The following is a 25,365-nucleotide window of genomic DNA, read 5'->3' as shown; positions in this document are numbered from 1 at the left end:
TGATTGGAGGGTTCCCAGGCGGAACCCTCCAGCCACAAGGGATGAACTCGGATTTCTCCAGTTTCCTCATTTCCCCTCCCCCCACCTTGTCTCAGTCGATTCCCTTGAACTCAGCACCGCCCTCCTAACCTGCAATCCTCTTCCTGACCTCTCCGGCCTATCACCCTCATCTTGACCTTCTTCCACCTATCACATCTCCATCGCCCCTCCCCCAAGTCCCTCCTCCCTACCTTTTTATCTTAGCCTGTCTGGCACCCTCTCCACATTCCTGAAGAAGGGCTCTGGCCCGAAACGTCGAATTTCCTGTTCCTTGGATGCTGCCTAACCTGCTGTGCTTTAACCAGCAACATATTTCCATCTGGATAAATACTTGGATAGATGTCAAGGATAGCATTATTTGAAGAGTGACTGGACAACTTTCATTGTCCTTGCCAACATTTATCTCTTGACATCACCAAAACAGATTACCTGGTCAGTTATTCAAGTTCCAGTTTGGAAGACCTTGCAGTACATAAATCAGTGGCTGTGTTTTCCCCACATTACCAGAGGTGCAATGTTAGAAGTCCAATTGACTCAGGATGTCCTCCTTCAGAGTTCTATTTTCCCCCATTTTTTTCATTTAAATCCAGTGATGAGACCTTGTGATATAGTCAAAGTTAGACCATGCATCAAGGCCCACTTCATTATTGGTCAAATTGAGTTGAGCTTTTTCAAACGATTGCTGACCATAACAATAGGATGTGTGTGTATATAACTCCTCTAAATGGATAACAAAAATTCCAAGGCAAAGCATATAGATAATCCAAAGAAAATATTGCAGCAGTGCATTTGACACTTGGTGAAAAAGGTGTAATTAAGTGGAGTCTTAAAAGCTAATGAGATTTAGAGATTCAAAATGAACAAATTTGAAAACTTGTGTTCTCAGTGACCAAAGATGTGACTCCCGGTAGCAGGGGTGTATTTGAGTGGAGAGGCTGGACAAGTGTCCGACTATGAGGATATGCTCTGTGCTCATTGCTGTCGCATTATGTCATTGTTTCATTGTGGTACTTGGGCTATCTGCAAATTCATTGCAAAACTGACCTTGAATTTGTTGCTATTGAAGGATAATTGGTCTGACTTGTTTCCAAAGAATTTGACTTGCAAATTATTGCAGGATATTTTTATTCTGTCGGCAAATATGAATGCAAGAGCACTGAACTGTTATATTTTGTTAGTAGTTTTGCGTGGGCTGCCAATTGGCAAAAGGAATTGTGAACAGTATTCTGTAATGATTGTAAAACTGTACTTTTTGGCATAACTATGTAAGCTAGGGTCGATGACTGCTTGTATTGTCACTTAGTTGGTACTTGATATAGACCTTGTCTCGTTCAGAAATGTTCATCACTGTCATTACGACTTAAGAACTTAACTGATTTTCTGTTAAATTACCACAAATGTTTTTAAACTGGTTAGTCAGGAAGAGGAAAATTAAAATGCATTTGTGAAACACATTTTCAAGCAATTGGATTTGAGCCTGACAGCTGAAATGATGCAGATTTGCACTCCAACTTTTTCATCCCAGTGTTACAGAACTTTATACTTCAGAGTATTTTGACACATGATTATGAAAATATTAGTTTCCAATGCCCGTCCACTGATGCGTGGTGACAGTTGATGTGATTATTAAATTCCTGATTGTCGCTGCTGTCACGATATGCAATTTTTCAATTGGCATTCATTTCCTGCACAGCAAAGATTATGTGCTGCTGGTTGAGGTTATGCTTCTAGGTTAGGGGATGTTAACCCACTGAGATGGATGTGAACTGTTAGGAAGAATTACAGTATTTAGGCTGCATTTTGAACTTCACATCTGCACTGTCAGGAGCGCTCTTGAAATGTTGTCATTATTTCAGCATTAATGTATGTCAAGAAGGGGAGTAATTGCATCCTAGTGATTGCTAATGCAGCAAAATGATTCAGAGTGCACTTCTCTCTGGAATGTGCTTCAAATTATTGCTTGCACAATCTTCCACGCTTCCTGGCTTCTGATTATTGTGTTGAAAATCTCACATCCATTTTTATTATTATACTTACTCTCGGTTACATCCTTAAAAATAAATCATTTTTATGTGAGCACTGAACTCTGTGTAAAGCAAAAACTATATTCTTTTGTCATGTTTTCTTTTTCCCACGAATAGTGTTGTATGTGTTAGTGTGTGATAATTTGTTCAGTATAGCTTCATTTATTTTCGATTGTGAAAGTTATGCAGCAACATTATTTGAGGGAATTATTCATTTTAATCATCATTGTTTTTCACAAAATCCATTTAGTGTAGAAGTAGGCCATTTAACCAATCGAGTCCACACTGTTCCTCCAAAACACATCCCACCCAGACTCATGCCATCCATGTAATGCTGCATTTTCTCATGGCTCACTCACCTAACCTACACAATATGGGAAATGTAGCATGGCCAATCCACCTAACCTGCCCATCTTTGGACTGTGGGAGGAAACTGGAGCTCCCAGAGGAAGCCCACACAGATTTGGAGGGAATGTGCAAACTCCACACCAACGGTGACCCGAGGGTGGAATCAAAACCAGTTCCTTTGGCGCAGTAAGGCAGCAGTGCTAACCACTGAGCTACCGTGCTGCCCAGATTTCTACAACTGTGTAGAACAATAGTGCTTACTAAGTAGGGGAGGCAACAGCTTAGTTGGACTGTTAATCCAGAGCTAGGTATTATCTTGGGGACTCCGGTTCAAATCCCACTACCACAGACTGAATTTGAATTCAATAATAATTCTGGAATTAAGAATTTTAATGAGGATCATGGATCCATTGTCCATTGTCAATTGTCTGAAGGACCCATATGAGTCCATTAGAGAAGGAAATTACTATCCCTACCTGGTTTGGCCTTTAGATTCACAGCAATTTGTTTGAATCTTAACTGTTCTGTTGGCAACTGGGGATGGCAATAAATGCTGAGTCAGCCAGTGGCTCCCTCATCCCATGAGTGAATAATAAAAAAAAAGGAAAAAAAATATTAATTAGCTTTTCATTCATTTTTGTCTTCATTTTATCCTTTCAGTTTTTTGCCTTTTTTATGCTCATGAACACATGATGGTCAATTAGTCCAGGGGCACTGATGGCCTTGTAGGTCCCTCCATTTCAGTCTGTTCCTCAGGGTCGACCTCGTGTATGGTTGAGCATTAAGATCATTGTACATTTGAGAAACCAAAACAGGAATGATTGGTGATAATTCACTAACAGAAATCCTTGTGAGAGCTTTCCTCTCCACCTGCCTCTGAGTGGGGATAGAGGTCAGATCTCATGCCATAAAACCATGTAGCATGAAAACTACTCCTCATATGACAAACCTTCATCCCCAAGATAATTCTTCAAAACCTCCTCTCCAGTCAATGTGTCATTTTCTTAGGTACAGAGCCCAAAACTGCGTGCAATATTGCAAACACAACATTAGCTGTACATTTCTGTTCTTGTATTCCAGCCCTCTTGAATTTGCCTTCTGAACATGCAGGTTGAGTTGGCAGTTAACCTTGAGAGAGCCATGAACTAGGACTCCCAAGTCCCTTTTTTTTGTGCCTCATTCCTGAAGCCTTTCCTCATTTAGATGGTTCCCATCTCTATTCTTCCTACCTCACACTTTTTCCTACACTGTATTTGTCTGCCACTTTACTGACTCTCCTAGCCTGTCCAAGTTTTTCTATAGTCTCCTTGCCTCTTCAACACTACCTGTCCCTCCACTATATGATCATAGCTTACTAGTATCAGTAATATTTATGTAATTCTGTACCAGCTCTGCTGAACTTTCATTCTATTTTGTCCGCACCGGTATAAAGCGAGAAATGTAGCCATGATTCCTTTTTATAATTGCTAATCAACCTGCTCAGAGATGTTAGGTAGATGGGACTTTAACCCAGGTCTATTGACTCTGAGTTATGCACACTACCACTGCACTACATGGGCCCTTCAGCCACGGTTCCATTTCTTTTCTATCTGCAAGTGCTACCTCATACAAGCAAATGGATAATCCAACCACCAAATCACCACCTGGTAATAGGCAATCTTCTGTTAACTGCTACCAATAAATACTTGTGTTTCCAACTATTCCTTTCCATGTTGGGCCCGTTTGGGGTGGTCAACCAAGATTCCTTTGCTTGCCAATGAAATAGCTGCATTCAGTGTAAGAGGGTAAGTAGAGAGAGGTTAGAGCCTCTTCAAGATTAAGGAAATCTTTGTTGAACCTCAGGAGAAAGGAGCAATAGTAAATGAACATTTCATGTCAGCTTTTACTGTGAAGAAAGAAATGGAATCTAGAGAATACAGAGAAATAAACTTTGATTTTTTTAAAATATCTTGCATCAGAGAAGAGGGAAGTTCGGAAGATCTTTAAAGAATATAAAGGTGGGTAAATCTCTGGGGCCTGATCTCCCATATCCCAGAATATTATGGGAAGTATAGGAGGCAATTGTGAGACCTCTTGCAGAAATATATGCATTAACCATAACTAGAAGTGAGGTGCCTGATTACTGGAGGGTAACCAATATTCTATCTTTAAGAAAGGTTGTTAGGAGAAACAGGCACTATAGACCAGTGAGTCTGACTTCAGTTGAAGGTAAATTGTTGGAGGTGATTATAAGATAGGAATTATGGACATTTAGAGAAGCAAAAATTGATTAGGGATCATCAGCATGGTTTTGTGAGGAAAATTGTCTCTTAAACTTGATTAAATTTTTTGAGGCAGTTACCAAAAAGATTGATATTTAGTGGATTTTAGTAAAGCCTTTGCCAACATTCCACATGCCAGGCTAACTAGATTGTGCAAACTCCACACATTCTCCCAGTGTCTGCGTGGGTTCCCTCTGGGTGCTCCGGTTTCCTCCCACAGTCCAAAAATGTGCAGGTTAGGTGAATTGGCCATGCTAAATTGCCCATAGTGTTAGGTGAAGGGATAAATGTAAGGGAATGATCTGGGTGAGTTGCGCTTCGGGTCGGTGTGGACTTGTTGGGCCAAAGGGCCTGATTCCACACTGTAAGCAATCTAACCTAAAAAATTAGGTCACAGAGGATCCTAGGTGAGTTTTCCAATTGGATACATAATTGACTTAATGGCAGGAGACAGAGTATAATGTGATGGGCGTCATTGATTTAGTTCTTGGAGCATTCTGCGACCGTTTCGTTCTGTTAAACTTCTGGCTTGAGGTGTTTATATCGGCAGTTTGTATTTTTGCAAAAAAAAAGTGTAATAGTGGAGGGTTGCTTTTCAGACTCGAGGCCTGAGACCAGCAGTGTTCTGTAGGGATTGGTTCTGGATCCACTTTTATTTGTCATTTTATATAAATGAGTGAGAATGTAGAAAGCATTGTTAGTAGGTTTGCAGGCAACATCAAAATTGGTGGCATAATTGACAGTGAAGATGTTTTTAAAGATTACAAAGGGACCTTGATTAAACAGGTCAATGGGCTGAAAAATGGCAGATAGAGTTCAATCTGGATAAATGCAAGGTATTCTAGCTTGGTGCAACAAACAAGGGGTAGGCCTTCTACAGGTCCTGGTCAGGCCTTGGGTGGTGTCATATGACAGAGGGACCTGGGGTGTAGGTACATAATTCTTTGAAGTTTGGAGGCTGGGAGGCGATCAGATAGAAGTTTATAAAATAATGAGGGGTATAGATGGAGTTAATGAAAGGGTGGGGATTTCAAGACAAGGGGACACGTTTTTAAGGTGAGAAGAGAGAGTTTAAAAAAGACACAAACATTTTTAGAGGATGGTTCACCTGTGGAATGAACTTCCTCAGGAAGTGGTGAATGTGGGTACAATTACAACATTTAAAAGACATTTGGATAGATGCATGAATAGGAATGGTTTAGAGGTATGTGGGCCAGTAGCAAGCAGGTGGGACAAGTTTAGTTTGGGATTCTGGTTGGCATGGAGTGGTTGGACCAAAGGTTCCATTTCCATGCTGTCTGACTCTGACTCTATCACTTGAAATGTTAACTCTGCTTTCTCTTCAGATGTTCCCACACCCACTAAGTTTCACCACCAATTTTTTTTTCTCTTTCTGTTCCAGATTTCCAGCATCCACAGTTCTGTTTTAATTTAGTTGTTGAGGAGAGATTGCTGAATGTTGAAATATCAGACTATAGGAAGCTGGTACAAAAGGGGAGTTGAAACCTGGGGAACCGTGTAGCTGCAGCTGTCAAAGTGCCATGTGCATGACATTAGATGAGGGTGAGCTGCAATATCCTTTTAAGTTAACTTGCTAGACCACATTAGCCAACCAAGCTCAGATGTGAAGGTAGATTTGTTCAGCTAATTAAAGAAAATCTGAGGTTCAGTGCTCAGGTGATTAATACTCTGGTAGGTCAGCATGGGGAGAATGTTGAAAGGCAAGAATCTGTGTTTTAAAAAAAATTAAAGTGATAAAATTTAACTTGAAATAGAATCTGTGGGAGACAACACACTTGCTGGTCTCAGGCAAAATATGACATGACTTGAAATACTGCAACAGTTGTAACCCAAGCCAAAAACACAGCAGTAGACATTATCTATGCACTAATCACCAACAACCACCCACTGCACGTACTCACCAAAGTATCATATACACTTAGAGGGGAACATTGAGGGGGAAAAAACATGAAGAATTATAAGGGTGAGAAAGATCCACCAACGAGCAGCCTGTTTGAAGGAGTTAGTTTATTCAAGGTGACTTCTGAGGGTAGAGAGTAAAAAGTGGAAAATAGTTTGGAAGTAACTTCCAGATGGCAAGGCCTTTACTAGATGAATGAAAAATTGGTCTTGGATGGTACAGCAGGAAATAATAATCCCCATATTTAAGAAAAAATATGCTGTCATCAGACTCCGCTCAAAAAAAAATTCACTATGCTGATTCCTGTGTGGAAGGAGTTGACTGATCAAGAACAGCTAAACAGGCTATGCCTTCATTCACTAGAATTTATTAGAATGAAGGTGACTATACTGTAAAATACAAGGTTCGGAAGGGGCTTGACTGGGTAGATGCTGAGATGATGTTCCCTTTAGTGGCGGAATCTCAAACTAGGGATATAATTACAGAATAAATGGACACTTGTACAACTGAGATGCTTAAGGAGTTTCTTTTGAGGGTAGTGAATGCCTGGAATTCTCTAATCTGGTGAGTTATTGAGGATAACAAAAAGAGGTTGGTGGTAAAATTCAGCTGGTCTGTGGAGAGAAAACAGTGTTTATGTTTCCAGTCCAGTAACCCTTCCTCTGGAGACCATTATGCAGAAGGGTTTTGAAGAAGAGCCATTGGACTTGAAATGTTAACTCTGCTTTCTCTTCACAGTTGTTACCAGATCCACTAAGTTTCACCACCAATTTTTCTTTGTTTCAGATTTCCAGCATCCACAGTTCTGTTTTAATTTAGTTGTTGGACAGATTGCTAAAAGAACTGAATGTTGAAATATCAGATTATGGGAAGCTGATACAAAAGGGGAGTTAAAACTTTGGGAACACCAACCATGATCTTTTCAGTTGTGATGCTGGCTTGATGCGCTAAATGGCCTATTCTTGCTCCTGTTTATGTTCTCAGCACAAAGATCCTGCCCTTTGCAATAATAAGCTTCAGTTTATTTAATTTGACCAATGATTCTGCTACGTGACCCCCTAAAACCTCAGTCTCCTTAACTTCACCAGATGTAAATACATAGGTAAAACTGACAAATTATCAGGTGCCCCAATCAGTAATAATTTCCTTCTGATTTTAAATGCTCAATAACTTTTAAGGACTCCTGACAGGCAGCTAATATTCAGCAAGCCATCCTATAGAAGGTATTGCTTTAGCAAAGTCTAGCATGGTCAAGCATAACTGTTGCTTCAAAATGACAGGCAATGGTAACCCCATTATATTAGAACTTGTTTATGGTTGCAAGAAAAATCAATAAAACTTAAGTCTGTGTAACATAACAAATCTCCGTTCTGCTATGAAATTATAACTAGTCACTGTAAGAAACCTCAGCAATTTGCTGCATGTTAAAATCTTGTCTGATGACTCATTCCCTTTTTAATTCTCATCAATTCACTTAAATCCATAATGAAGTTAAACTTAGCACATTTATCCCTTTTGCACAGTCATTTTTGCCATGCACAGCTCATATGCTTGACGTCAAGTTGTCAACTTGTTTATATGCCATGCTGATTGGAGCTTTTCCAAACTGATTTGCCTGGCATCATGATTTTCAATGAGATTTGTTCCTTTTTCTCATTATCCAAAATACAAACCCCTGGGTTTTAATTTGCAATGTTATTTCTATTCAAAATGAAGGAAATTGATCTCCGGCCTTGATTTTAAAATGAACTGGTTTGGGAAGGAATAGCAGCTAATAACTAGTAGAGTTCTGTAGGTGTCCATGTTGGGACCACAACTATTCATGCTTATTTAATTCATTCATGGGATGTGAGCATCACTAGCTATGAAAGTATTTATTGCCCATCCCTAATTGCCCAGAGGGCTGTTAAGAGTCAACCACATTTTGCCTTGGGTCCAAACCAGGTAAGAATATTCCCCAAAGGACATTAGTGAACCAGATGAGTTTTTCCTGAAAAGAGTCTATTGACGAACATGAAACCATTGTCGATTTAATTCCAGATTATTATTGAATTTGAAGTCCACCAGCTGCCATGTCAGGATTTGAACCCAGGTCCCCAGAACAATACCAGGGTCTCTGGGTTGATAATCTAGCGATGATTCTGCTCGGCCATCACCTACATTAATGTTAAACATTAACAATCTAGACAAAGGAATGGAGGACATTGTTGGTAGGTTTGCAGGTGGCACAAAGATAGGTGGAGGTGTAGATAGTGTTGTGGAAGCTGGGAGAATGCAAAATGACTTGGACAGGGTAGGAGAGTAGGCAAAGTAGCATTTGGAATATAGTGGCAGAAAGTGTGAGATTTTGCACTTTGATAGGAAGCAGAGGTATGGACTATTTTCTAAAATAGAGAAAGGCTTTGAAAATCTGACTCAAAAAAAAAGCTTGGAATCCCTCATTCAGGGTTCTTGTTAGGTTAACATGCAGGTTCAGCTGGCAGTTAGGCCATTGCAATGCTTGCATTCATTTCGAGAGGGTGAGATTACAAGAACAGGGATGTACTGCTGGTGCTCTATAAAGATCTGATCAGACTACATTAGGAATACAGTGAACAGTTTTTGTACTGAAGAAAGGATGTGCTGGCCTTGGAGGGGGTCCAAAAAGGTTTGCAAGAATGATCCCAGGGATGAAGGACTTGTCATATGAGGAGTGCTTGAGGACTCTGGGTCTGTACTTTGGAGGGAGGAGCTGATTGAAACTAATAGAATACTGAGAGGCCTGGATAGAGTGGATATGGAGAAGAAAATTCCACTAAAAGGAGAGACTAGGACTTGAGGGCACAACTTCAGAGTGAAGGGACAACCCTTCAAGAACTGAGATAAGGGAGAATTTCTTTAGCCAGAGGGTGGTGAATCTATGGAATTCATTCCTGCAGAAGGCTGTGGAGGCTGAGTCATTTGAGTGTAATTTATATAGAGACGTTCTTGATTAATAAAGGAATCCAGGGTTATGGGAAGAAGGCAAGAGAATGGGGTTGAAAAACATATCAAACATAAAAACATATCACCGTGGGCGGCATGGTAGCACAGTGGTTAGCACTGCTGCCTCACAGCGCCTGAGACCTGGGTTCAATTTCCGACTCAGGCGACTGACTGTGTGGAGTTTGCACGTTCTCCCCGTGTCTGCGTGGGTTTCCTCCGGGTGCTCCGGTTTCCTCCCATAGTCCAAAGATGTGCGGGTCAGGTGAATTGGCCATGCTAAATTGCCCATAGTGTTAGGTAAGGGGTAAATGTTGGGGTATGGGTGGGTTGCGCTTCGGCGGGTCGGTGTGGACTTGTTGGGCCGAAGGGCCTGTTTCCACACTGTAGGTAATCTAATCTAATCTCCATCAAATAGTGGAACATGCTCCTGTATCTCTGGTTTGATGCCATTGCCACAAGACTATAATTCGAGCAGCTTATTAGAATGTCTGCTGAACTATAAGATTAGGTTGAGACTTAATGTTGTGCTTTCTATTATTTGTAAAACATGTTTTTATTTCTTAGCTATATTAATGGAATTACAGCCATTTTTGTACATTGTGACCTGGATTTGAAACCACCCTTGACTACTTATTACTGGAAATGTTTCATACTCGAACTGTGCATTCTTGGGTAATTAGTATACTTGTCAAGATGGCGGTAGCAGAGTAGGCACCATCCAGGGTTCTGTGCCTGGGCTTCTCCTCTTCTGCTTTTATTTTCTGCCTTTCTTAGTTTTTAGTTTTCACTCAGATGTGCCTGATAGTTCTTTGGCAGGAGAGTGGCCTCTATGGATTCTGGAGCGACTGAGGCTACAGAGTCAGCTGGCCTGTGAAGCCTGGAGTGGCACTCTATCTTCCACGTGGAATTGGGCCTTGGCAGCGGCAGCATGGCATGGACTGGTGTAGCCCAGAGCAGGATTCTGTCAGCAGCATGGTGTGGGCTGAGAAGCGTGAAATGGGACTGAAGCAGCAGAGAAGGAAAGGATGGAGGCTCTTTAACTTTTTAAAAAAAAAGGAAAGATAACTGAATGTGAATGGCACCTATGCATTGTGATGGTATACACTTTTCCCTGTATTTTATAATGTATACACATGACAAGAAATGATTCAATTTGAAACAGATGAGCATAAAACAATCCCAAGGTGGCATTCTAATTGTAGACGAGAGATGTAAGCTAATGGCTCTGATGACATGGGATTGAATCCCACTATGAAAAATGGTAAAATTTTATTAAAAATACAAATCTTGCTTGTCTAGTTTGACCATGTAACTACTGTCAGTAGTTTAAAAACCTAATGTTTTTCAGGGAAGGAAACCTACTGTCCGAACAGGACTCCCAACCGACTGCAGTGTGGCAATTCTTGCCTGCCTCTGGCCATTTTGAGACAGGCAACAGACACTGATCTCATCAGCAACACCAACTGACACGAAATTGGTGGCTTTGCGGAAAGATCCATTTAAGACAGGTGGTGGAGAAACAATTACTTACCTGCAGTGGTATTCTTCTGAGGATGGGTTACGATATGTGGAGCAATTAGAGAAAATGTTAAACTGTCTTTGCAATGCAGTATCTGACCTGGCAAAGCTTGATGCCAAAACTACATAATAAAACTAGACAGTATTCAGTTCCCAGCAGCTGAAATACATTTGTATGCAAAAATCACTTCATAAAGGAATGCAAATTTATAGTTGTCAGCTAACAAACTTGTACATCAGATATTTGAATGTGGTTTTAGTTCTATAAAGGAAAAAAAGATAGTGGGATAATATAGTGTAACCTTGGAGCAGAAGGCACAAGTTAACATCTTTCCCCATTTCTGGAGGTTTGGAATTTTAACTTAAGCATTAAACTTGATTGTTTTTCTTAAAATTGAGTAATCTTAAACATGTCTGAATGTTGCTTCTTTGTCCTAAAATCTTGGCCTCCATCAAAGGCTGACTGCAATGATCAGTGATGTGGAACAGTGAAAAGCCAGTACTTGTCTGCATTCAGTAGGATACCTGCTATTTGCTTCAGTGACCTGCATAGTATCTCCGTATTGTCTCGCATCCTGCTTCTGAGGATATTACATTTAGCTCGTCAAACTTCATGTTCGACCAAATACATGTGATGTTTGGCCCAGCTGAATGTAATCCCTTCTGCTTACAGCTTGTCTCTATTTTCAGTACAACACACAGTGCATAATCCGTTACATTACTGGAATGTAAGGATGCCGAAGTTATACTGCAGTCTTGACAAAATCCTGGTTAGGCCCCACATGAAGCAGTGCCACCAGATCTGGGTTCCACACGTTAGGAAGGTTCACTAATTACACCTTATTGGCTTTGGAGGGAGTATATCATGGGTTTACAAGGATGATACCTGGACTTTGTGGGTTTAATTATGAGATCTCACACATTAGACTTGTCTTGTCTCGAGTTTAGAAGATGATTAAGAGATGATTTTGATCAAAGTTTTCAAGGTATTAACAGGAACGGACATGGTAGATAAAGATAAACTATTACCACTGACTGGGGATTCTAAGAACAAGGGGCATAGTCTGAAGATTAGGGCCAGAGCAAGACTCTGGAGAAATGTTAGGAAGCAAAGGATGATGTCCGGAATTCTTTTCCGGAAACAGCAGTGGATGCAAGATCCATTGCTAATTTTAAATCTGAGATAAATTTCTATTAAGCAAAGGTATTAAAGCATGTGGGCCAAAGCTAGTATATGGAGTTAGGCAACAAATAAAACATTGAATCAAATAATGGTGAAACAAGTTCAAGGGACTGAAAGGCCTACACCTGTTCCAATGAACTGAAAACAAGAAATGTTGGAAATCACAGTGGGTCAGGAGAAAGAGTAAGCTAACGTTTTGAGTCTGAATGACTTTGTCAGAATCCTATTTCTATGAATTCTAATTTAGAAAGGAGTTGAAAGTTTTTACCATAAAGCACAGCAAAAGACAGATTTCTTTGATAAATACCCTCCTTATGGATAAAGAGGCACTTATAAACTTTCTCTGAGCTACAGCATGGGGGCAACACCAAGGGTTTTGGCCTACACACCTTTTCCAGTGGTCCTTCATGCGAGCTCATGTCTGGATATCCACTGAGCAAGGAGCCAAGTTGATTTTCAGTTGTCCTTTGGATAAGTAAGGAGGTGCAGTTATTACACTTTTCATGACCACCAGACATTCTCAAAGCACTTCACAACCAATGATTCACTTCTGAAGTGTAGGGGATGTTACAACAGACTGTTCTTTAGATTCCTCCTGTTACCTAAGGAATGTATGGATCAATACTAATTGGAACATCCTGAGATTGTGTTTGGAGTTGTATCAACTTGATCCTTTATTTAATTGAAAAATATCCTATACAGATATAATCTGAAGCATGTTGACTTTGATGTATTTATTGCATCCCAGGTATTCATGAACATAGGGAGAATTATGACCCTGAGGGTGGCAGTAATTAATGTTTCTGCTTCTGAATATTAATAAAGTATTTAGTAGTGAAGCTGCGTTTTAAAACCAGCAGGCTAAATATAAAACCTCATTAGGTGATAGATGTTCACTCAGCTTTTTGGCTGAGACTGTGTGAAATTGTCATAGGATGATTTTTCAATGCTCAGAGCTATCAATACTTAACATTACCCCCGATAGAGAATTCAGTAGTAGGAAAATGGAAGATATGGCTTGAATTATCATAATTTTTAAATGATTTAATACATAATGGACATATAGCATTGATATAAAAATCAGAAAATTCTTGATCTAGCTGCTAAGTCTGGCAGCATCTGTGGAGAAAGAAACCAAGTTAACGCCTTTCTAATTAAAGGTCACAGAGAAACTGCTAACTTTTCTCTCCTTACAGAAGCTGCCTGCTGACATTAACATTGCCAGATTTTTTTCTCCTGCTTTTATTTCAGATTTCCAGCATCTGTAGTATTTTATTTAGAGATTGAATTGGCAAGTGGTCACATGTGGTTAGCATCTGTGGTGGTGACAAGCTGACATGCTGGTGCTCTGTGTCTCTTTTTCCACCTTCTGTATAGCTGAGCCTTAACCATCACTGACCTCCTGATGGCTTTAAATTTGCTATTTTTTCCCTAACCAGTACTTCTATTACACTTTGCCATCTGTTAAATGTGGTCTGGTGTGATTCTCTGCTTTTCAGTTTTGCCACATGTTTGCTGAATTGATAAAACACTTGTCACTCATTCAGTCAATGTAAATCTAAGTTGAGCTCCAGGCTTGAGCATATAATCTCGTTTACACAGTTCAGGGCAGTGGTGGGGATTTCCTGCATAGTTGAAGGTGATATATATTGAAAAGGCTGATAAACCAAAACCCTATTCACTAATTTGGTGGCTCAGTTTGTTGATTTAAGTTTTCTGTGGCTTATTTCCAAGAAAAATGTGACGTTCCGGGGACTTGGCCAACATTCTTTCCTCAACTAAATGGATTAACTGATCATTCACTTTGCTGGTTGAGAGATCTTTGTATGTAGATTGGCTGCTTGCACCTGCCAGTGCAGAATGATCGCAGCAACTCCAAGGAATTCGTGCTACATAAAATCATGGTCACCCTGTTGAGAAAGATTTGACTTTAGCATTTTTGTAGAAGATGAAAAGGGGGACTGTACGTGTATTTGTCTTTCCTAAAGACATGGTACCACATCAAGGATTACTATACAAAATGAATAAGTGTAGGGAGTGACAGGAAACTGTGTGGGCTTAAATGGATCATTTTTGAATGACTGAGATGGAATCAGTTGAGTTCCACAAGGATGTTGACTCCATGCTGTACAATTTGTATAAATGACTTGGATGAAGGGATTGGATGTATGGTTGCTTAAATTTGAGGACACAAATGCAAAAGGAAGTAAGTTGTGAAGAGGATATATGTTTTTATATATGTTGATACATGCAGTGTTGATTCTCCTTTCCAATAGAAGAATCTGCCAGTAGACACAGTGGATAATTTTTCCCTGATGTAAAGCTAATGATGGCCATTGAGTGCAGTAATTATTTTTGTTTATTATTAGTTTGAGAGGGGAAGAATGTAGCTGCTACTCTAAAACAAAATAAACTCTATATCAATCTTGAATTAATTTTTCTATGACTCTCTCTCTCTGCTTTTGTATGACTCATTAATTGAAAGAATGTTGCTCAGTGAATACATCGTGTGATGTAACTCTTCTATAGTGATCCATTGGAAATAGCTTTATATCCCAGGTTTCAGGGGTAGCATTAGTGATTAGGACAATTAAGAGTGTTGTATGCTTTTGGCTGAAGCTGGTTAAAAATTGCTTCTGCTGTGAATTTGTGCAGTAATTGCCATATGTTCAGAAGCCCATTGTATTCCACACTAGTCCCAAGATTAACATGACCAAGAAAGTTGTAAATTCTGACAATGGAACAAAATTCAGCTGAAAATGCTGTATGAGCTTTCAAATGAGCTCAATGTGTCTGTACCAAAAAAAAGCTTAAATTATTGGGTAAAGATATGCTACCTTGCCATTAGAGTCACTTTCAGATAAGCTAACCTTAATTGCCACTTTGTATAATGAACTGTATCGTTGAAATTTAATCAGCGACTGCTGAGCAAACAAATGAAACAGTGTCACCGATTTTTTGTTTGTCTTAAGAATACTCCCAGGAGTTTCAAATTGCTGGTCAATAACCTTCCAGCTTTCATGTTTTAAGTTACATTGTTGTTCAAAAACAGAGTCTGCTATCAAAAATGGGGCAGATTTTCCAAGGATTGGCAATCTCATACAGATCGCCATTCTGCCCTTTTTTTTAAAAAAAAGCAAAACCAGACAGCTCCCCATTTCTGACGAGAGATTCTGATCAGGGCTCCTTCAGAAATCCATTCTAATTCTTTTTCTCCCAGTGCAGGGCTGTTGGGGGAAACTCAATCCCCCTTTTCACAGCAGTCACTTGCTGGAGTCTGAAAGTTGACAGCAGCTGTCGGACAGTAAGTACATAAGGTGATGTACAACATCCGGCAAAAGGAGTATGCTGCCACATTGATGCCCCACCCACCCTTCTGCTGACACCACATGCCCCAAGTGTAGCAGAGTAGTCAGTCTGTACAGCCACATACAGACTGCACCCCCCCCCCCCCCCCCCCCCCCCCCCCCCCCCCCCCGAGAGTGGGGGCGATTCACCCTAGTCTGTCAGGTTCCACCGATGATGACATGGAGTGATGATGTCGAGGTGCTGGTTTTGGACTGGATGGACAAAACTGGCTGCACGTGTGTCCTTCCCTGCACTTCACCTGATGAAGGAGCAGAGCTCTGGACACTTGTGATTTCAAATAAACCTGTTGGACTGTAACCTGCCGTCATGTGATTTCTGACATACGGTGGGTATGAACCTTGGGTTTCAGATGGATATGGGGTTGTTGTGCCAGTTGGGATGAGGTGCCTAAGGGGTCAGGGATAGTGTGCCTGGGGGCAGTGTACTAAATAGGGTACTTGCTGGGTAGCGCTAAGGTGCAAATGGGGTGATGGGGATGGTGGAGAAAAGCACCTATTGGGATTGAGGTCGGGGTGGTGATAGCAGGGGCAAGAGAAGCCGAATGGGATTGGAAAGGAAGGAGGGTGGTGAGAGGTCTGGAACAATGGAAGGGGTGGGTGTCCGATGTGAGTGAAGATTGGAGGTGCGGCGGTGGTGTACGAGTAAGGACAGTGGCAGTTTGTGTCGGGAATGGGGGGCGGAAATTGCAGTCAGATCTTGGATGTTGTGGGGGGGGCAAAAAGCAGATTGGGATGGGGTGGGGTTTTGGAAGGATCCTGGGGGGGTTTGAGCAGGAGTGTTGGCCCAGTGTCTGGGGCTATGATTAGACCAGGGAAAGTGTAACTGGAGGTCTGAGAGGTCGATTAGTTCCTCAGGAGTTCAACTATTTAGAGTATATATTTAATAGTCTTCATTTCCCTGAATAAAGATTTAAGTTATTTTCTGTGAACCTGTCCCAATTCTCTGATTTAAATGATGACTATTGGATGATTCAAGCTGTAAATGAAGACCCCAAGGAAGCAGAGATTTGAAGAGAGTGGTGCTGGAACAGCACAGCTGGTCAGGACGCATCCGACAAGCAGGAGAATCGATATTTCGAGGACAAGTCCTTCATCAAAAATAATGCTCAAAATATCGATTTTTTTTTTTTTCCCCTCTTCCTTGGATGCTGCCTGACCGGTTGTGCTTTTCCAGCACCACACTCTTCGACTCTGATCACCCAGCATCTGCAGTCCTCGTTTTTCTTCCTGTAACAGAGATTCCATAAGAATTGTTTGTAATTCCCATCTGCGCTGAACTAATGACTGTCTGTCTAGATATCAGAAAGTCTGGGCATTCTCCTGTTTTGTAATAAAGTACCCTGATATGCCTTGAAATATTTTAATGCAGAATCTGACATTGGGCTACTTAGGCGGTATTAGGCCAGCTCACCGATAGCTTGGTCGAAGAGACCAGTATTCAGGATTTTTAAAATTAGAATCCCTACAATGTGGAAACAGGCTCTATGGCCCAACAAGTCCACAACAACCCTCCGAAGAGTATCCCACCAAGACCTATTCCCCTGCATTTGCCCCTGATTCACGCACCTAACCTACACATCCCTGAACACTATGGGCAATTTAGCATGGTCAATCCACCTAACCTGCATATCTTTGGACTGTGGGAGGAAACTGGAGCAAACCTATGCAGACACTGGGAGGATGTGCAAATTCTATACACAGTCACGTGAGGTGGGACTCAAACCTGGGTCCCTGGTGCTGTGAGGCAGCAGAGCTAACCGCTGGCACCCCAAATCTCTTACAGGCAAAGAAAATTATAGAGGGAGTCCCAGAGCTGAGGGCCTTGGTTGTCAATAGCATATCTACTAATGTTAGAAGGATTAAAATTGGTCATGTTCATGAGGCCAGAATTCAAGGAGCACGGTCATCTCCAGTAAAAGCAAAATACTGCAGTTGCTAGAAAGCTGAAACAAAAAAAAGTTGCAAGTACTGGAGAAAACTGGGTTTACATTTCAAATCCAGTCCAGTTCAAGTCACACTGGACTTGAAGCATTAACTTCACCACTTTCACAATTCCAAGACAATTGTGAAGATTAGTGAAGCAAGCCCCTGGAGGGATTTGAAGACCAATTATGAGAATTTTAACATCAAGGTATTACTGAACAAGTAGACATTAACCAAAAACAGAAATTGCTGGAAAAACTTAGCAGGTCTGGCAGCATGGTGGAGAGAAATCAGAGTTAACCTTTCGCGTCAACTGACCCTTCATCAGAACCCAGAAGTAGACAATAAAGATAAGTATGCACATGGGTGATTAAATAAATAAGGCTTCGTGCAGGTCAGGCTATGCACAAGAAGGGTTTTGGACAACCCTTTAGAGATTAGAATGTGAGATGCTGACCAGAAGTTTGCTGAAATAATTTAAGTTTTAGAGTAAGATGGGCAGAGATGTGGATTTGAGCAGTAATGAGCAGAGTCTGCCAATGTTAGAGATTTGAAATCAACAGATTTACTGATGGAATGAATATTTGGTCAGAAATTCATCTCCACCTGAAACATGAGAATAGAGTTGGACAATTAGCAGGAGGAAAGATGGATCGGGTGAATCAAGAAAGGAGTTGTAGTTTTAGTTGATGTTTAATTTGTTATTGAACAAGCAGTCTGACAATTCAGAGGCATGAAGAGAAGTGGTGGTGAAATAGAGCTGGCAGTGTGCGAGAAAACTGACCATTTTTCTGGATAAGGTCATCAAAGGCAGATTAGATCAAAAGTAGTAGATCAAAAGTAGAAGACCAAAGATTGGGAACAACAGAGAGAATACATGGAGGTGGGAAAGTACCCCATCAAATTTGAGTGAAGGTGGATCAAGTCATGTCTAAACGATTATTAAAATGGTGTGGAAGGTATAAGAACTGTCCAGAAAATATCCCCTATTACAATTGCCCTTATCATCTTGTCTTTGGGAGTAAACACCTTTAGTCCATTGAAATTGCTTCACTATTCAAGGTGGTCATGGCTGATCTTCTGCCTCAACTGTATTTTCCTGCCTGCCCCATATCCTTTTATTCCTGAGAGATTAAGTATCTGCATCTAATCAATGATTGAACATCTACAAACCTTTTGCAGCAGAGAATTCCAAGGGTTCACTATTGTTTTCAATGAAGACTTTTCTCCTCCATTCCATCCTAAATAATTCTTCATAATGCCCTGGGACTGTGCTGCTATGTTCTATGTAATGGGAAACTAATTTATATCCACATCCTGCATTTCTTTTCTTTTTTTTAGGGCATTATTCAAGAGGCTGAATTGTATAATCAAGACAATTCCTATAACTGGGTTCTTAATGGGAAAGTTGCACAATTTAGATGTCAAAAATCTAATGTGTTTAAGAAACAAAACAATGTGAGTAAAACTGATTGTTCAGTTTAGTTTAAAAGGGTACCTATTCACATATGAGACTGTCACCAAATGAGGTGTCACTCAATTGTCAGATTTATGCAATACATCCACATGTTAGCTGTGACATGCAACTGCTGCTGATTGGGGAACTATATTTTCACACACTCACTGGTGAAGGCAATACGTGTGGACACTGGTGTGATTACTAGAACATGTTTAGGAAAAGTGAGCATAGTTTTCATAATACTCTTGCTTATATGGTTAGGCACTAATTAGATGAACATTTCAGTCTGAGAGGCATACTTCTCTCAAACTCATTGTGATAGGGTTTTGTGCCGCACTCTAACATATTATAAACTTTTCTCATCAATGGAATCATCCCAACTATATGCCTGAGAGTTTTCAGGGGGCAGTTGGTGAATTAAGCGTATAACCTGCTCAAATTTGATCACAATTTCTGAAATATTTGCATAGCTCAAGATTTTTTGTCATCAAAATATAAAATCTTCCATGAACCAACACAATTAGGGCTGTAGTTTTTGCTTTAAAAAGTAATTTGCATTATTGAACACTTCCTGATTTAAGGTAAAAACAATGACTGCTGATGCTAGAAACCAGATTTCTGGATTACTCATGCTGGAAGAGCATAGCAGTTCAGGCAGCATCCAAGGAGCAGGGAAATCGATGTTTCGGGCAAAAGCCCTTCATCAGGAAAAAAGACAGTGAGCCTGAAGCGTGGAGAGATAAGCTAGAGGGGGGTGGGGGTGGGGAGAAAGTAGCATAGAGTACAAATGGGTGAGTGGGGGAGGGGATGAAGGTGATAGGTCAGGGAGGAGAGGGTGGAGTGGATAGGTGGAAAAGGAGATAGACAGGTAGGACAAGTCATGAGGACAGTGCTGAGCTGGAAGTTTGGAACTCGGGTGAGGTGGGGGAAGGGGAAATGAGGAAACTGTTGAATTCCACAATGATGCCCTGGGGTTGAACTGTTCCAAGGCGGAAGATGAGGCGTTCTTCCTCCCAGGCGTCTGGTGGTGAGGGAGTAGCAGTGAAGGAGGCCCAGGACCTCCATGTCCTCGGCAGAGTGGGAGGGGGAGTTGAAATGTTAGGCCACAGGGCGGTGTGGTTGATTGGTGCGGGTATCCCAGAGATGTTCCCTAAAGCGCTCTGCTAGGAGGCACCCAGTCTCCCCAATGTAGAGGAGACCGCATCAGGAGCAATGGATACAATAAATGATATTAGTGGATGTGCAGGTAAAACTCTGGATGTGGAAGGCTTCACTGTCGCTCCCTCCCCACCAGATGCCTGGAGGAAGAACGCCTCATCTTCCGCCTAGGAACATTTCAACCCCAGGGCATCAATGTGGACTTCAACAGTTTCCTCATTTCCCCTTCCCCCACCTCGCCCTAGTTCCAAACTTCCAGCTCAGCACTGTCCCCATGAGTTGTCCCACCTGCCTATCTCCTTTTTCCACCTATCCACTCCACCCTCTCCTCCCTGACCTATCAACTTCATCTCATCCCCTCCCCCACTCACCCATTGTACTCTATGCTACTTTCTCCCCACCCCCATCCTCCTCTAGCTTATCTCTCCATGCTTCAGGCTCACTGCCTTTATTCCTGATGAAGGGCTTTTGCCCGAAACGTCGATTTCCCTGCTCCTTGGATGCTGCCTGAACTGCTGTGCTCTTCCAGCACCACTTCCTTATTTTTAGACTGGTATGTGATGCAGTTTTCCTTTAAAGCCACAAATGCATTTACTGCAAGAATAAGCATAGTCATTAAGCTGTACAGCATGTCAATGACGACCAGATATTCTACATTAATCTATTTTTGGCAATATTTGGCCCACATCCCTCCAAACCCTTTCTGTTCATCTACTCCATTCAGCTTGTAACTGTACCAGCCTCCACCACCCCTTCTGGCAGATAATTTCATACATGCAGCACCCTCTGCGGAAAAAAAAATTGCCCCTTCGATCTCTTTAAATCTTTGCCTTCCTCCCTTAAACCTAAGCCCTCTAGTTTTGAACTCTCCTATCTGAGGAAAAAGACCTTGGTTGTTCACCCTATCCATGCCCCTCATGATTTGTAACCCTCTGTAAAGTCACCCCTCCGCTTCTGATGCTCCAGGGATGATATTTCATCAAAAAAATTGGGGACAATATTTCATCCTCACTAACACTCAACACCTGGAGCCCCCTTGGGGTGCATACTCAACCCCATACTGTACTCACTGTACACCCATGACTGCATTGCCAAATACCAGACTAATGCCATTTACAAGTTTTGCTGATGACACTATCATAGTCGAATCTCAGCTGGCGATGAAACAAACTACAGAAGGGAGGCGGAAGACCTGGAAAAATGGTGCACTGAGAACAACCTAGCTCTCAATGCCAGCAAAACCAAGGAACTCGTTATTGACTTTCGGCAGGGTGTTACTCTTGCCTCCCCCCTCCCCCACCTCATTAACAGCACAAAGGTAGAACAAGTGGAGAGTGTCAAGCTCTTGGGAGTGCTCATCCACAACAAGTTTTCTTGGACTCTTCACATGGACGCAGTGATTACAAAGGCCCAACAATGTCTCCTCTTCCTCAGGCAGCTGAGGAAATTTGGCATGACGGCAAACACCCTTGCCAACTTTTATGGGTGCACCATCGAGAGCATTCTGTCTGGATGTATCACTGCCTGGCATGGCAACTGTACCATTCAAGATCAGAGACTGTTACAGAGGGTGGTGAACTCGGCCTGGACAATCACAAAGGCCAATCTCCCATCTATAGAATCCATCTTCCAGGCCTGCTGTCTGAGCTACTGGGAGAGGCTGAACAGGCTGGGGCTGTTTTTCCTGGAGCGTCGGAGGCTGAGGGGTGACCTTTTATAGAGGTTTATAAAATTATGAGGGGCATGTATAGGATAAATAGACAAAGTCTTTTTGCTGGGTTGGGGAGTCCAGACCTAGAGGGCATAGGTTTACAGTGAGAGGGGAAAGATATAAAAGAGACCTAAGGGGCAACTTTTTCACGCAGAGGGTGGTACATGTATGGAATGAGCTGCCAGAGGATGTAGTGGAGGCTGGTACAATTGCAACATTTAAGAGGCATTTGGTTGGTATATGAATAGGAAGGGTTTGGAGGGATATGGGCCGGGTGCTGGTAGGTGGCCTAGATTGGGTTGGGATATCTGGTCCGCATGGACAGGTTGGATCGAAGTGTCTGTTTCCGTGCTGTACATCTCTATGACTCTATGAAAGGCCGCCAGCATTCTCAAAGATCCATCCAAATCTGGCAATGCTTTTCTGCAACCTCTACCATCAGGGTGCCTGAACACACGCACCAGCCACTTTTGAAACAGCTTCTACCCTAACGTTGTTAGAATGTTGAATGGACTCACTAGCATTTGCCTGTACCTGTGTTTTGGCTTTTGCTGATGTTTACCGGTTACTTACTTATCTATGCTATTTAACTACGTGATCTGTCTGTATTGCTAGCAAGACGAAACTTTTCACTGTGCCTCGATACACATGACAATAAATTCAATTCAGTTCAATAGCCCCAGCCTATTCAGCCTCTCCCTATAGTTCAAACCCTCCAAACTTGGCAACATCCTTGTAAACCTTTTTGTGAACCCTTTCAAGTTTCACAACATCTTTCCTATAGCAGGGAGACCAGAATTGCACACAGTATTCCAAAAGTGGCTGAACCAACATACTGTACATCCACAATATGTCCCAACTACAATAGTCAGTGCACTGACCAATAAATGTCGCCTTCACTACACTCCACTTTCAAGGAGCTATGAATCTGCACCCCGAGTTCTCCCTGATTTGACTCCCCAGGACCTTACCATTTAAGTGTATAAGTCCTGTCCTAGTTTGCCCTGCCAAAATGCAGCATCTCACACTGATCTAAATTTAACCCACATCTACCACTCCTTAGTTCATAGACCTCCAGTCCAAAAAGCAACCCTCCACCACCACCACCCACTATCTCCCACCTTTTGAGCCAACTTTGCATCCAGAAGGTTAGTTCTCCCTGTATTTCAGGTGATCTAACCTTGTTAACCCATCTACCATGCAGAACCTTGTTGAACGCCCTACTGAAGTCCATATAAACTAGACAGCATCATGTTCAGCAGCTGTCTGTAGTCTTTAGGTAATGGAAATGATATTTAAAGAAAACCACACAACCATTCACCAGTCCACTTGATCTTATTCAAGAAACTTAATTTTTAAAAACTCACCTATGGAATCCTCGCACCTAAAACATAAGCACAAAACATAGTTTGAGATTTCTAATCAGCCTGTTCAGAAATGTTACTACACACCTCTGAAGCAGGTGGGACTTGATCCAAGTTCTCCTGGTCCTGAGGGAGCGATTCTGCACCACAGAAGCTTTTAATTGATTAAATTCAAACTGGATAGTGGGCAGCATGGTGGCACAGTGGTTAGCACTGCTGTCTCACAGCGCCTGAGACCCGGGTTCAATTCCCGACTCAGGCGACTGACTGTGTGGAGTTTGCACGTTCTCCCCGTGTCTGCGTGGGTTTCCTCTGGGTGCTCCGGTTTCCTCCCACGTTCCAAAGATGTGCGGGTCAGGTGAATTGGCCATGCTAAATTGCTCGTAGTGTTAGGTAAGAGGTAAATGTAGGGGTATGGGTGGGTTGCGTTTCGGCGGGTCGGTGTGGACTTGTTGGGTCAAAGGGCCTGTTTCCACACTGTAACTAATCTAAGTAAGGGATAATTTGACTATTGGCAAGCACTTTATAGGGACAGGGTATAGGGATGAATCCGGATCAGATGCATTTTTGAGGGTCAGTGTGAACTCGATGGGCCAAATGGCCTGATCCTTTTTCTTAAGAAAAGAAACTTCATGGAGGTCTCAGACTCTTGTTTTTGAGCTCAGTCAAAGTTTGCATTTAGGACTTCGTCTTGGTCCCTATCTGACTATTGCAATTATCATTTCACTTTCTTTAATGAGAATCGATTTTGAAAATGGACACATGAAGAACAATCACTTAAATTCAAAAAAAAGTGAGGTCTGTGATTTGTGTTATTGCACATTCCATGTAGTAAAGTGGTTGATAACCAAATATCAAGCCAGCTTTCTTAGGCCCATTATCCATCTATCTGCATCAATGTGTTCAAGCGTGCTAATAGCATATAACTTAGGAATTCATTAATCATCGCCTTATAAAATTTTGCTTAAAATGTGATGAAGAAAATGTTGAATTTAAACTGTGGCTGAAGATTACTTATATGCAGAGGATGTAATTTAGGAGATAGAATGGGTGATATAATTGCACAGTCAATTCACATTCAGATAGGAGTCAGGAGCATGTTTATAGCTACTGGAGAAAGTTATAAAGATTCATTTGTAAGCATTGATGTTTTAATGGCTGTCCTTCGTGAGTGTAGCATTAAACTGTAGTAGGTTTTCCTTTACAAAAATTGCAATGGGTGACACTGTACATGGTCCTCATTTTGACTTTAAATATGAGCTGCATTCTAACATATTTCCATAATTGCAGGGCTCATTGAGTCATCAGGGACCATTTATTATACACAAAGTTGTAATGTCTATTTCTGATGAATTAAGCACTAGCAGGAGTGGCTATATTCACGTGCCAAACATACTTTAATGAATGTTTTTTTTCCAGTTCTGATAGTCTGGTATAAATGGTAGTTTTATCTTGGGTAGAATGCTAACATCTGATCAAGTGCTGGATTAATGTCTGTGTGACTGACTGACTAACCTGATTCACATCCTTGCCATTGTATGAAAATATTTTGATAGCATCTTATGCACAGATGTTTAGTCTTTGCAAAGTCTGACAATTTTTCAAGTTAGACAAAAGTGAGAATACCAATCCTTTGGCAAACCCTAAAACATACAGTGGGTGGCTTTTGCTATGGTTTTAATGATATGCACTTAATTAAGGTTAATGGTATGTAGATGTCAAGAAATGATTTCCACTTGCAAACTGTCTACGTTCCTAAGGTATTCTCTTGCACTAAGTGAAAATTCTTGGCTTGTTGCATGAGCATAGTTTGTCTCCTTAAGTTCTGTTCACTAGCTTCAAGGAGCCACAGAGAACACTGCTTGATCATGGCATAGAGCTATTGGAAGGTTAAAATTGTTCAGAAAGACGTGGAAGGGCCGATCCCTCATTGGAAGTGATGGGGATTAAACGTAGAATGAAAGCAGCTGGTGTAGAGTGTCCCAAAACAGGTAGGTCTCTAAAGTTAAAATAGACTGACAATTATGTAGACGCTTTTTGAGACCATACTTTGAGTTCTTTGTATAGCTTTGGTCCCCTTATCTCAGTTGGTGTTAAACTTTCTTGGAATGGAATGGAATGCAA

General features: G+C 41.5%; 1 protein-coding gene across 4 annotated transcripts in view; it reads left to right on the top strand.

Annotated features, from left to right (window-relative positions):
- The window catches only part of grip1 (glutamate receptor interacting protein 1), a 465,375-nt gene that overhangs the window by 234,538 nt on the left and 205,472 nt on the right, over positions 1-25,365 (top strand). Inside the window, exon 1 of one of the 4 annotated variants that reach the window (XM_060839772.1) lies at positions 25,113-25,232. The exons of the other annotated variants lie outside the window; for them this stretch is intronic. Coding sequence (XP_060695755.1) covers positions 25,181-25,232 — 52 coding nt within the window. The 5' untranslated portion in view covers positions 25,113-25,180. Of the gene's footprint in view, positions 1-25,112; positions 25,233-25,365 lie in introns of those variants that run through there. 4 annotated transcript variants of the gene reach the window in all.

The sequence above is a fragment of the Hemiscyllium ocellatum genome, chromosome 19 (assembly GCF_020745735.1).
Source record: "Hemiscyllium ocellatum isolate sHemOce1 chromosome 19, sHemOce1.pat.X.cur, whole genome shotgun sequence".
Taxonomy (NCBI): domain Eukaryota; kingdom Metazoa; phylum Chordata; class Chondrichthyes; order Orectolobiformes; family Hemiscylliidae; genus Hemiscyllium; species Hemiscyllium ocellatum.
The sequence above is the reverse complement of the archived record's forward strand: the minus strand, read 5'-3'. Positions and strand labels throughout refer to the sequence as shown.